General features: G+C 33.9%; 1 protein-coding gene across 1 annotated transcript in view; it reads left to right on the top strand.

Annotated features, from left to right (window-relative positions):
• The window catches only part of LOC115883389 (farnesol dehydrogenase-like), a 55,853-nt gene extending 45,939 nt beyond the window's left edge, over window positions 1-9,914 (top strand). The window contains exons 6-9 of the mRNA XM_030901757.1: window positions 2,329-2,566; window positions 4,652-4,875; window positions 9,472-9,621; window positions 9,812-9,914. Of these exons, the coding sequence (XP_030757617.1) occupies window positions 2,329-2,566; window positions 4,652-4,875; window positions 9,472-9,621; window positions 9,812-9,853 (654 nt within the window). The 3' untranslated portion in view covers window positions 9,854-9,914. The remainder of the gene's footprint in view (window positions 1-2,328; window positions 2,567-4,651; window positions 4,876-9,471; window positions 9,622-9,811) is intronic.
• The last annotated feature ends 3,484 nt before the right edge of the window (window positions 9,915-13,398 follow it).

Here is a 13,398-nt window from a genome sequence, read left to right on the forward strand (position 1 = left end):
ATATTACCGATAATTTATCCACTCCCTCGTTTATTTAGATATAGAGGGCGGCACAACTACGAATCTAGGGTGACTAAATTAGGCAATCTTAAGACTAGTATACTACCTGTTAAGGCCGTACTGCGACTTTATTAGTCAGTATGCGACTACTCGAACAACTCCATCTTAATCTCCAAAATAACATAAATATGAAAGCCGCCATTTTGTTAAATAAGAAAAATGTTTCCGTTTCCTAATTACAATTCCTGCTTTTTGAATTAACTTGAAATATTTGATCCTAAAAAAACACGCGGAAACAAATTTTTTTCGACTGCGAATAAAATTATTCTCATTTTACTAAAAAAAAAATTCAAGAAAATTTTTAAAAACTTACTCTTTAATTTAAGGGCCCATCTAGTATTTTCAAAAAGTACGAAACGCATTTACATGTGTTAGTACGAGAGATTGTATTGTCGTTTAACTTTTATTGTGCCATTGGGTAGATTGATTACAGGAGTGGTTAAAGTATACTCAAATAAATTCTGCATCTTCCAAACATCAATCCACCTTAAATACTTTTTGTTTTGTTTTCTTTCAAACTCCCCATCATAGCACATATTGTCTCTAACTAAATCATGAAAATAATATTTATAATCTATAATTATTCATTCTAAGAATAAGCACCGCGACTTAGACGCCACAATAGTATTTTGTAATCTGTGAAATTACGGGATTTTAAAGACATTATAGAATTCTCAGCAGTTTTGGTAACTAGATTTTAGGGCTTTTCTAGCCAGACGAGCTCGGGTATCTCAACGTTCGTTCTCGACCAAAAATTATTCTCCAAACTAGTGGAGACTAGGGTTGGCACGAAGTTGTGCCGACGTTGCGCCCCGACGTTTGTCGCGTGACACAACGTTATCCCGACGTCCAAATGTCTGCTTGGACAGTGTAACCACATGATGTAGGATGCAGCCCGGCATCCCCTAAAATAAAGAGATGAGTTGACAGCTCAAAATCAAATTTCTCGTAATCAAAGAACTCCCAGAGACGACAATGTTATTCAATAGAAAATAGTTGGTGTGCATAGCTCTGGAGAATTGTTAGAAATGATTTGGACAAATCAAAATAAAAATGAAACTTCTACACCCTGTATCTCCGGAACTAAGCATTTTAGAACATACGTTTATACGACCTTTTTTATTTATTTTTATCTGCAGAATATGTTGCCGAAGTTTCCGGAATACACTTCTGACCACCCTGTATATCTCATAATTTATGAATTATTGCTAGTCAAAATTCTTTAATAAAAAAAAAAAAAAAAAACAAGAAAAAAAATTGAAATTTTTTTTTTTTTTTTTTTTTTTTTTTTTTTGAGAGAAAAAATAAGAAAACTAAAAAAAAAAAAAAAAAAATTTAAATTAAAAATTATCTATAACTCAGTAATTTAAAAAAAAAAAAAAAATATTTAGGAAAATTTTTGTATAAAAAAAAAAAATATTTTGAAAATTATCTGCGAGTCCGAAGACGCGTGGATAAATTTTTCCTAAAATATTCGTGCCGGAAAGAAAATTTCCAGGAATAATTTGAGCTTGCGTGGTATCTCGGTAAGAAAATTTCACACCTAATTTTGAAAAAAAAATATTAGATTTTTTTTTTTTTTTTTTTAATTAATTTCAATTTGTTAAGTTGGCCAAGCGTACTTGTTTTTTTGACATGATTTATGTGGTTTTCGTCATTTTTGTTTGCGATTCTGTCATTAAGCTATAACTAGTTTTAAAACGTCTGTTCGTAGAGTAAGAAGTGTATAGCGAAATGTAGCGATTTGGAAAAGTAAACCAACAAGTCATAAAGAAGAATTGAAAATATAAAACCAGATAACACCTGAAAATCAAAATCAAGTGAATATCCATCATAATTTCGTTATAATAGAAAAATCAGCCAGCTTAGTTAAATAAAGGCGGCGGAACTATATTTTTTAGAACATGGAATTTCGAAGAAATTCATATGTAGGTATAACATCTACATTTTCCTTAAAATAAAAATATTACCGGAACCTTAGTTACAAATGCAAATGCTAAAACTCAGATGGGTAATATTTCAATATACATATGGGCACATTGTAGTTCATACCATCCATTATGATTGTAGATCTTATGTTTATCTTTTCAACTGTCAAAAATTTTCCACTAAAGTTTCGTGGCGACCTCGAAAAAATTCTCCGGAAAAATTTTTTCAAAGTTGCCATTGAGACGTAACTAGATGCAACCATTAAAGCATTGTTATTGGGATTGAACAAGTAAGGGTGTGAAAATTTGAGTCTCGTTAGTGATGATATCTTATTAATAGGTTGCAGGTATTTCTAGAAGAGTGGAAAGAGTACAAGAACACGCAAACCAACTTAAGAACGGAAATGGATCTCTACACCCTTTCAAATGCGACTTGACCAAAGACAAGGAAATTTTGGATACGTTTAAAAAAATAATTGAAACTTTAGGCCCAATTCACATATTGGTAAATAATGCCGGAGTAGCACCCGCCACTGCGCTTATAGATGGAGATATCAAGAGATGGAGACAGATAATAGGTAAAGCTAATAGTGCAAGAGCTAGCAACGTTTTCGAGAAAGTATTTTAAGACGTTTGACTCTTTGATATATCTTTTACTATGCTCTCTGGAACAGCATGCGGCCCGTCTGGCTGCCGATACCCGTTGCGTTCACTACTGCGCATCGGAAGAAGAACATATATTTTTTATTAATTTAGTCCTGTAAATTCTAGTATTGAATATAAATCGAACATGTCGATTCTTATTATTATATTCTGATATTAAAGAATTAAAAAAATCTGGTGATCCAAAAAAAAAAAAATATTTAATACTTTAAACGAAAATAAAATAAAAAAGTCTTTGCCCTGACCCGGATTCGAACTCTGAATCATCGGTTCGTGGTGGGAAACTCTACGCACTGCGTTATCGAGACATGTTCGAATTATATTCAATACTAGAATTTAAAGGACTAATAAAAATATAGGATTCTTTCAATGCGCTGTAGGGGACGCAACGTTTACCGGCAGCCAGACGGACCGCATGCTGTTCTAGAGAGCATAGTAAAAGACATATCAAAGAGCCAGACGTCTTAAAATACTTGTTTTTCCGACGTTGCTAGCTCTCATACTATAAAGTAAGGTAACCGCAAAAAAAATTCCGATGCACGTCATCAACTTTGAGTGACAAGCGATGGCGACGGCGCTGCCAGATTGTGATGGGGAAAATTGGGAAAACTAATAATCACAAAATTTAATAAAACTAAGGTACAAATAACTTTGAAAGTGATATAATGTTATTATCAATTAAACTTACTTTTCTGACTGCAGTCAAGGATAATAAAGGACATTTATTTTCCCGTTCTCGTTCAAAATAGTTTATCAGGGAAGCTACAAGCCCTTTGCTTCGACTGTTTAAATTCTTCGGCATATTTTCAACACACAATTTCAAGAAATGCAATACAAAAACTTGAAAATTTAGTTCTCAAAAGAACTGTTTTTGCTTAAAAGTACAATTTTTAAAAAAGACTCTGAAAAGATGCAAAAAAAAACAGAAATACTGACAAAGATTCAACAACAACACGATATTACACAAAGTAATGACTGACATTATGATAATTGTCCAATAATAAACGACATATTTATGTTTGGCTTAACCAAGACGATATAATACCGGGTGTGTCTCAAAAGTGGCTCACCCCTATAACTTTTTTTAAATTTTCAGTTAAAATAACGAGATTTGGTATGTTAGTGTATGGCATAAATTAGGATTGATTGAGGTATTCAATTGTTTTCGGTCACTTCCTGTTTCACCGGAAATGACTATAACTTTTGATTTTTAAATGGCACCCTCGGTATTTTTTTACTTTATTCGATATAGAATAACACTCTGAATAGAATAACATATCATACGTCAACTTTTGACATTTTCGCATATGGTTTATTTGAAATTATAACTTGCGGTTCGTAACGAAAATTCGACTCGAAATACCAAGTGTGTGGTAACAAATTATTGGTAAAAAAATACTTTTTCCAAATATGTTAATGAGCCACCCTCATCCCATTTGAAAAAATTGAAATATGATTAAAAATTTTCTAACTGGCCACTGGCCATGACAAGACACTAAAAACATTAGACGATCAAATCTATTTTTCCAAGGCTCCTTGATTAAGGATTAGTGTTTTTAACATAACCATGGCGCTCTAGATTGAATTTTAAATTACATTTTTTATTTAGCATTTAGCATACAATTTTTTATTAAGCGAAACTGTCAAAAGTTGACATACGATATGTCATTCTATTCAAAATGTCATTTTCTATCGAATAAAGTGAAAAAATACCGAGGGTGCCATTTAAAAATCAAAAGTTGTAGGCATTTCCGATGAAACAGGAAGTGACCAAAAACAATTGAATACATCAATAAATTCTAATTTATGTCATACACTAACATACCAAATGTCGTATTTTTATCTGAAAAAATAAAAAAGTTTTAATGGTGAGGTTTATAACTTTTGAGACGCACCCGGTATAATAATTCAGGAAGAAGTAAATATCTATTTTTTACTGTAATTTTCTGTGATTTGTTTATTCAAGTAAAAATTCTTATTTTATTGTTATTCTTTTGCAGACACAAACGTCATAGGCTTAAGCATATGCACAAGAGAAGCAATAGCCAATATGAAAGCAAATAACACCAAAGGACATATAGTGCACGTGAACAGTGTGCTGGGTCACGAAATAGGTGAATTTCCATACTTATCCGTGTATCCAGGATCCAAACATGCCGTCACCGCATTGACTGAATGTCTCAGAAGAGAAATCAACAGAAACAATCTACCCATAAAAATCACGGTCAGTTTTTTGGTTTTTAATTTGTGCTGTTAACGATTTTCTTAGTATTTGTAGTATATAATTTTTCGACACAAATTTTCTGGAAATGGAAACACCCTTTTCTATAGGAGATAGACGAAAACTAATATCGGTGTCTGGAGCTCAATTTTCATCAAAAACATTATGGTGAAAACCGCACATCAATATCTGTTACCGTTTCGGAGTTACGGAGTGTTTTTCAAAAATGTGCATTTTTAACAAATCGCTGTAACTTTTTTGCTATGGAAAATTTTGTATTTCTATGAAGACATATCCAAAGCACCTTTTTACGTAGAATTTAACGGTTTAAGTATAATTTTTTTAAAATTAATAATTTAAGAGTTATCAACAGAAAAATTGATTTTTTATTTGGGACACCCCATATATTTTTAATTAACTGAAGAGAATTTAAAATTACCTTTCCAAAAATATAGCACACTTGATATTTTGTTATAATCCCCTTCGAAATACAGAATTTTTGAAAGCTCGTACACTTTTAACTAGTAGGCTTTGGACCCCTTATTGATGATATGCCTTTAATGGAACTCGAAAACATATTTGTCCAGCAAGACGACGCACCGCCTCTGAACGCTGAAGTTATCAGCAAATTTTTGCAGCCAATTTCAAGAATAATTGAATAGCTAACCAAGACGAGCCGTTGACCAAGGCTGAGCCGTTGGCCGTTGGCCTGACTTACCCAAGGATCTAATCCTATGGATATATTTGCGGAAGAATAAAGGTTCCTTATTCTCCCGTATAATCTAGACAAGAATTAAAAATACTTAGCAGTTATGAGAGGGTATCTTTCACTCCCTCTGAGTTTTTTTCACTCCCGTCTGTCCATAACAGAAGACGGTCGATATGTCAAACACCTGTAGCAAAATCTCATGTTTTGGTTTCCTACTTATTTTTATTGTTATTAAATATAGTTTAAATGTGTTGATGTTGGTTAAGTATATTTTAAATTGTTATAAAATTCTGCATCTCTCATAGCAAATATTATTTTCGTTTTAATTGATGCCCACAGCTAGAATATTTTTGCATTACAGCCGGTGCCGTTTAAAGCCTACTTATTTAAAGCCGGCGAATTTTTATATACTCTATATCTCGAAGAAGAATCGAGCAAAATATCAAGTGTGTTATATTTTTTGAAAGGTAATTTTAAATTCTTTTCAATAAAGTAAAAATATACGGGGTGTTCCATATAAAAAATCAAATTTTCTGTTGACAATTCTTGAATTATTAATTTTAAAAAAATTATACTTAAACCATTAAATTCTATGCGGTTTTCACCATCTTGTTTCTGATAAAAATTGAGCTCCAGGCACCGTTATTAGTTTTTGTCTATCGCCTACAGAAAAGGGTGTTTCCATTTAAAAGCGTCGAATTTGATCCACCCTGTACAATTCGACATAACCTAAATTAATTAGATTAGTTAGATTGACTTCTTTGTATTAAGGCTATATTTGATCTACTAGCGCATCCCCAGAGTTCTGTTCCATATGAACAAATAGGTATTATTAAGGTTATATGTAGAAAAGAAGTTTATCTACGTCAGTGAGTTAAGAGCTTCTTAACTCACGCATTTTCATTACCGCACTTGTTTAGATGACTACCTCGATGACTACCAAAGAGAAAAAAATATTTTGTAAAACATTGATTTTGCACTAAACTGGAAAAATATGTTATGAGTACCTTTTCATTTCCATAGTTGTGTACTTTTTTTCGGTGCACCATTTTTCATACTTAGAGCACAGAATATCTAGCTACGCAACAGAAAAATACTCGAAATGAAAGAGCTAAAATTGCACAAATAGAATGCTAGATGGCGCGACAATATCATAATCAGAATATAATTAGAAATTTTGAACTTTCGGTTTTGGATCGACGGCTCGTCGACGGCCTTGTAGCTCGTCTAAATATGCACAGTTGCCAGATTCAAAAAGACTTGAATTGGCATCCCATTCTTTTTATTGTGTATAATGCAGTATGTGTTTATTTCTATTCTTCTTTTCTTATCAGATACACTTATATTAATTATTCTTTTGGCTATTAAAATAGTTTTAAGTATATTATTACAAAACATATACATTTTTAATATACACTACCTTATAATGTTAACTAAGAAAATACCTTTAATTACCATTAAAATTAATAATATACAGGGCAATTGATAGTGATATTTATTAATGCTGGAACGTTAGTAATGAAATTTAAGTTTAATAATAATGGAAATAATTTATTAAAATGCAGTACAAAAAATGTTAACTGACTAAAAAATACTATAATAACAAATTTCTTCCGTTTGTCACGTTATTTATATAGACCTAGGTAGATTTTAAAAAGTGACACAGGTACAATTAATAATATATTAGTTCGGCATAAAAGTTGCTGTCACGACATGACGACATCGAACAATAAATTAAAATTCCTAAAATATATTAAAATTATTAATTAAACAGATCTTTATAAAGAAACGCAAGTATACCAAATTTGGGCCCAATTGAACTCCAGGAAATGATATCATAATAGTGTACTATATTATGGTACCACTCGATATGCTTTAAGGTACCATAATATTGCAATGTCATCGAAGATCCGTAGTATACCAAATTTAAGAACAATCGAACGCCATGAAATGGTATCGTAATATGGTACTATATTAAGGTACCACTTTATATACATCATAGTACAATCATATTACAATGTAACCGAAGATACGTAGTATACCAAGTTTGAGCCCAATCGAATGCCAGGAAATGGTATCGTAATATGGTACTATATTAAGGTACCACTTTATATGCATCAAAGGACCATCATATTACAATGTCGCCGAAAATACGTAGTATCCCAAGTTTAAGCCCAATCGAACGCCATGTACGTAATATAGTACTATATTATGGTACCAGTTGATATGCTTCATGGTACCATAATAATGCAATGTCATCAAAAATACGCAAGTATATGTCAAATATGAGCTCAATCGAACGCCAGGAAATGGTATTGAAATATGGTACTACATTAAGGTACCACTTTATATGCATCATAGTACCATCATATTACAATGTAACCGAAGATACGTAGTATACCAAGTTTAAGCCCAATCGAACGCCAGGAAATGATATCGTAATATGGTACTATATTATGGTACCTCTTATTATGCTCCATGGTACCATAATATTACAATATCACCGAAGATACGTAGTATCCCAAATTTAAGCCCAATCGAACGCCATGTACATAATATGGTACTATATTATAGTACCTATAGTACCTATATACATATACCAAGTTTAAGCCCTATTGCCGCTATGTACCTAATATTGCTATGTCATCAAATATGGTACTATAGAAGGTACCACTTTATATGCTCCATGGTACCATGATATTACAATGTCACTGAAGATATAGTATACCAAGTTTAAACCCAATCGAACGCCATGTATCGTAATATGGTACTATATTATGGTATCACTTGATATATGCTTCATGGTACCATAATATTGTAATGTCATGAAAAATAGTATATATCAAATACCGTATTATACCGAAAAAAACGGCGTCCAGTTGGCTGAAAAAGGACGATCGATGACATTTCCCATGTAAATTTACATATAAAATGGCAGCGATATTCATTTCATAGCCATCGCTAACGCCGTTTTTTCCCGATTATACGATATGAACTTGGTATGAACACAATCGAACGTCAGGAAGTGTTCTCATAATAGTAGAGCAATACTTATTATATTGTCGCCGAATTACAATGAAAATTCAGGATTCAATTATACAATCAAACGTCAGGAAGTGATTGTAATTTAGCTCATATGATTTAATTCCAACTAACATGGCAAACTGAAAAAATCAGCTCTGATCTATTTTAATATGTTTAAATGATGTAGCAAATTTGAAGGTACGCTTTATCAGGAAGTATTACGATATGAATTACACAATGGCAACACTGCACAAAATTCTTTTAAATTTTGTTTGTAGAAAACTGTTTTTTTTTTAAATTTATTGCCCTCTATTATGTAGTAGCGAAACTACCACATCAAAATATCTGATTTGGAGACAGGCTTTAAAAGCCTGTAGGTATGATTTTAGAGCTTTGCGAAATGCGGGAAAGAATGAAAGCGATTTGATATTCAAAGGCAGATGATTGTACATTTTTTTAGCATTGTACAGTACTGAACCTTTAACTAGTTCTAAGCTCGGGGTTGGCAGATAAAGATCGTGCTCCGCATTCCTAAGTGGATAGATATGAGATGGCCTTTCGGGAATAGCAGATATGTGCTTGCGGATTAAGCAAACGGATTCAAAAATGAATAAAGAAGGAAGAGTCAGTATTTTGAAATTTTCAAAGAAATTCAGGCAGTGAGTTCTACTGTTCAGTCCCAATAAATATCGAACTGCTCTCTAGCTAGCTGTTGTTCGCATACCATAGTATCTTTCAATATTCACCCTAACTTTCTTGGTATTTTTTGGTTGAGCACCATTTTTTAGTCATTGGATTTGAGTTGTATAATTCAAATTATTTATGGTATTTCAAAATTTCTTTTTGATAATTTTCATGATTTTTAGAGTGTAAGTCCTGGAGGTGTAAGTACCGAATTTGCAGAGGTAAATCTTGGTGCTGAAGGTGTCAAAAGGTTTGAAAATGTACCTTTGTTATCTGCCGATGATGTTGCTGATACTATTGTCTATGTTTTATCCACACCGGAACACGTTAATGTAAGTGATCAAAAGTTGACTTGATACTACATAATGTAAAACATTTTCTATATTTTTCTACAATATATTAAACACCTTTCACTAGTAGCAGAATACTAAAAATTATAATAAACAAAATATATTTAGTTTTATTATTCTCACTTAGTATCTACTTAAAAGTTAAATAAAAATATGACATTTTGATTTTCAGATTAGAGAACTGACTGTAAACATTCAAGGACAATTATACTAAAGATGGCTGCACTAAATACAAATAGTTAAGCAACTCTAATTTAATAAATATTTTTTAAGGATATCAATTTATTTTTTTTTCTTTAAAATTTTCATTTACATTAACAATAAAAATTGGCAGAATTGAAATATTATACTCAATTGCTTTTTTAAATTTCTACAAAAGATCAAGAATTACATAAAAGTATTGGGGTTATTGTAAAAAATTTGCCACGCCCTTTCTAATTTGAAGTTCAATAAAACATAAAGTTTACTTAATTAGGGTGAGTTGCATAGAGGCCAATAGCTTTTTAATTTTAACAGCCGGGTGGTCGGGGTTCAAAGATATTAATAAAAGGGCGCCACGAGATTATACTCTATGAACTCGGCATAAAAGATGTTACTATTAAGTAGACTTCAACACTAACCTCGAACTGTTGAGTGTAACTACCATGAAACAAAACCGCGATAGTGCCATTCACCAGAAGGCGAAGTCTGAAAAACTTGAAAAGAATCCAACTAGATGGAAAGGAAATACTGCCAACACAAGAAGTTAAATACCTGGGAATAACCCTGGACAGTAAACTCCTGTGGAACAGGCATACGTACACCTGTGGAACAGGCATAAGAACACTACCAGCAAAGCCATAAAGGCTCTCATGATATGCAGAAGACTGGCCGGAAATAGATGGGGCTGCTCCCCTAACATTTTGCGCTGGATGTATACCATGATAGTAAGACCCATGATTACTTATGGAACAGTTGCCTGGTACACAAAACTAGAGCAACGGACGGCAAGGCTAAACCTATGCAAAGTCCAGAGACTAGCATGCGTTTGCATCACAGGAGCCATGAGAACCTGTCCAACAGCAGCAGTAGAGGTCATTCTAGATCTAACACCACTGCACATTGTCATTGGTAGATATGCCAATGCAACAATGATTAGAATGGTCACTAACGTAATTAGTACTGGGAGAATTGTCAGATCAGGGGCTTGGAACACCCTCAAAAAGGAAATACCACTCCTGCAACTCCCAGTGGACGACATGCCAAGAACGTACAACTTTGAGAAACATCTCAATGTAGTATTGAGCAATAAAAAGGATTGGAAGAGCGAAACGCTTGCCCAGCAGTTAAAAGACCATACCATAACTTGGTATACTGATGCTTCCAAAACCAATACGGGAACATGGATCGGAGTGTTTGGGCCAAGAGCTAAATACTCCGAACCAATGGGCACTTACCCTAATATCCTACAGGCAGAAATCTACGCTATCGAAAGATGCGTACAACTTATCTTAGATATGAACTATCGGAAACAAGAAATGGCCGTCTTGTCTGATAGTCAAGCAGCGTTAAAAGCGATCAACTCAGTATCAATCAATTCGAAATTGGTCAAAGAATGCATAGAGAAGCTGAATAAATTAGGCAAAGAAAACAAAGTCCTCCTACTCTGGGTGCCTGCTCACCAAGGGATAGAAGGCAATGAAAAAGCAAATAATCTACTAACTGGACCACTAACTGGACCAGAACCGTTCTGCTTTCCAAGTGGTAACCAACTCAAGGCGGAACTCAAGAACTTGGAAGATTCCATCCGCAACCTGGAATGGAAATCTTGCAATGGTCTAGGACACTCGAAGAAGTTTCTGAGGGCTTATGATCAAGAAAATCACAGATCTTCCTGGGTCGAGTAAGAACAATCTTCGGATTGTCACGGGGTTTTTAACAGGACACTGTCTCATCAATGAACACCTCAGTAGATTGAAACTAAGAAGAAACGGCGAATGCAGATTCTGTGGGGAAGATGGTGAAACACCAGTACACCTCATCACTGAGTGCGCCGAGACGACAACCATTCGTGCCATGAATTTTGGTACGACTGATATTGGAGATGGAGAACTACCCTCTATAAAACCGTCCCAGATACTGGCTTTTGTCAAAGCCCTGGGACTGTATGATGAGTTATGATTCAAGAAAGGGGGACACAATGGATCTGTAAGGTCGAAGTGATTAACCCCCCTCCCACTCATTCTAAATTCTAAATTCTAACTACCATGAACTTCAAATATACTGTAATTATTTGAACTTAAGTGACTCTAACTTAACTATGAAACTAGACTGTAAATAATACTAATAAAAATATTTAAGCAATTTATTAAAATATCAAAAAGTTTATATTTAAAGAAATGAAATTGAAGTTAAATGAAATGTAAAGTTAAATGAAATTTAAATTAATAAGTACTAAACCTATGACGTCAAACCCCCTTATCTAACTTAATACTAGATACAAACAGGGTGGTTTACATAAAGCAAATCTAAATCTAAACACTCTAATCGATGTACAATCTTGAAACAACTCGGAAGTGCCTCCGGCTGAGCTACGGTGTATAGTTACAGGGTGGCTATGGCGGTGCACAGCAGCTCGGTGTACTGTCACTGGAGCCCACGGATTTCAGCAGACGTCCGGATGCCGGCCAGGTGTAGGACTTCAAAAGGTGAACATAAAAAACCCTAAATAATATTGGTTGTCTTAGAAAAGAGCCTCAATTATAGAACAAGGACTAGCACAACGTGTAGGAGTTAATAAAGGTAATAAAGAAGGACTAATCAAATCTGAACTTTACCTCAACGAGAGTTTATGATGTCCATCGGGTAACTCTACACACGGGCAACAGGAACGGATGGAATTCTGGACTGTTCTTGTGCTACGGTCTGGATCGGTCTTCTTGCTCTACAATTACGAACAACCAAATAAGATTTAAGAAAGATAACACTCAACTAATCTTTCTACACCACGTGGGCGTGGAAAAGTCGAAAACCAGACAACAATATGAACAAAAATCAGTTGAGCATTGACTTAGAATAGGCAGAAGAATTATAGCATACCTTGGAACTGTTCGGGGACTTCTTGGGCACGTGGAATCGGAATATCGGTCGGAACATTTGGCTATTTTAATCCCATTGCGGAAATTGGTCGGCGACCCATACAAATCAACAAAATCCAACCACGTCTCTGGCCAAAGGTGTTTCGGAAGCCTTAATCCTTCTTTACGAAGACCTGCTATTCGCCAACAGGGAATGCTTCACGAAACGGCAGCCATTTCTTCACGACGATATTCTCGGTCGGGGAGTACTTTTTACAAGGAAGGGGCCTTGGAAAAATAGTTTTGATCGTCTAATAGGTTTCGTGTCTTGTCTAGGCCGGTTAAAAGATGTACAAATCGTATTTTTAATCATACATATGTCAATTTTTTCAAATAGAACAAGGGTGACTCATTAGCATAATTGGAAAAAGCATTTTGTTATGAATATATTGATACCACACACTTGGTATTTCGAGTCAAATTGTCGTTATGAACCGCGTGTTACAATTACAATTATACCATATGCGAGAATGTCAAAAGTTGACATATGATATGTCATTCTATTCAGAGTGTCATTTTCTATCGAATAAAGTAGAAATATACCGAGGGTGCCATTTAAAAATTAAAAGTTATAGTCATTTCCGGTGAAACAGGAAGTGACCAAAAACAATTGAATGCGTCAATAAATCCGTTAAGTAATCCT

The sequence above is a fragment of the Sitophilus oryzae genome, unplaced genomic scaffold (assembly GCF_002938485.1).
Source record: "Sitophilus oryzae breed Bouriz unplaced genomic scaffold, Soryzae_2.0 scaffold_1898_pilon_pilon, whole genome shotgun sequence".
Classification (NCBI taxonomy): domain Eukaryota; kingdom Metazoa; phylum Arthropoda; class Insecta; order Coleoptera; family Curculionidae; genus Sitophilus; species Sitophilus oryzae.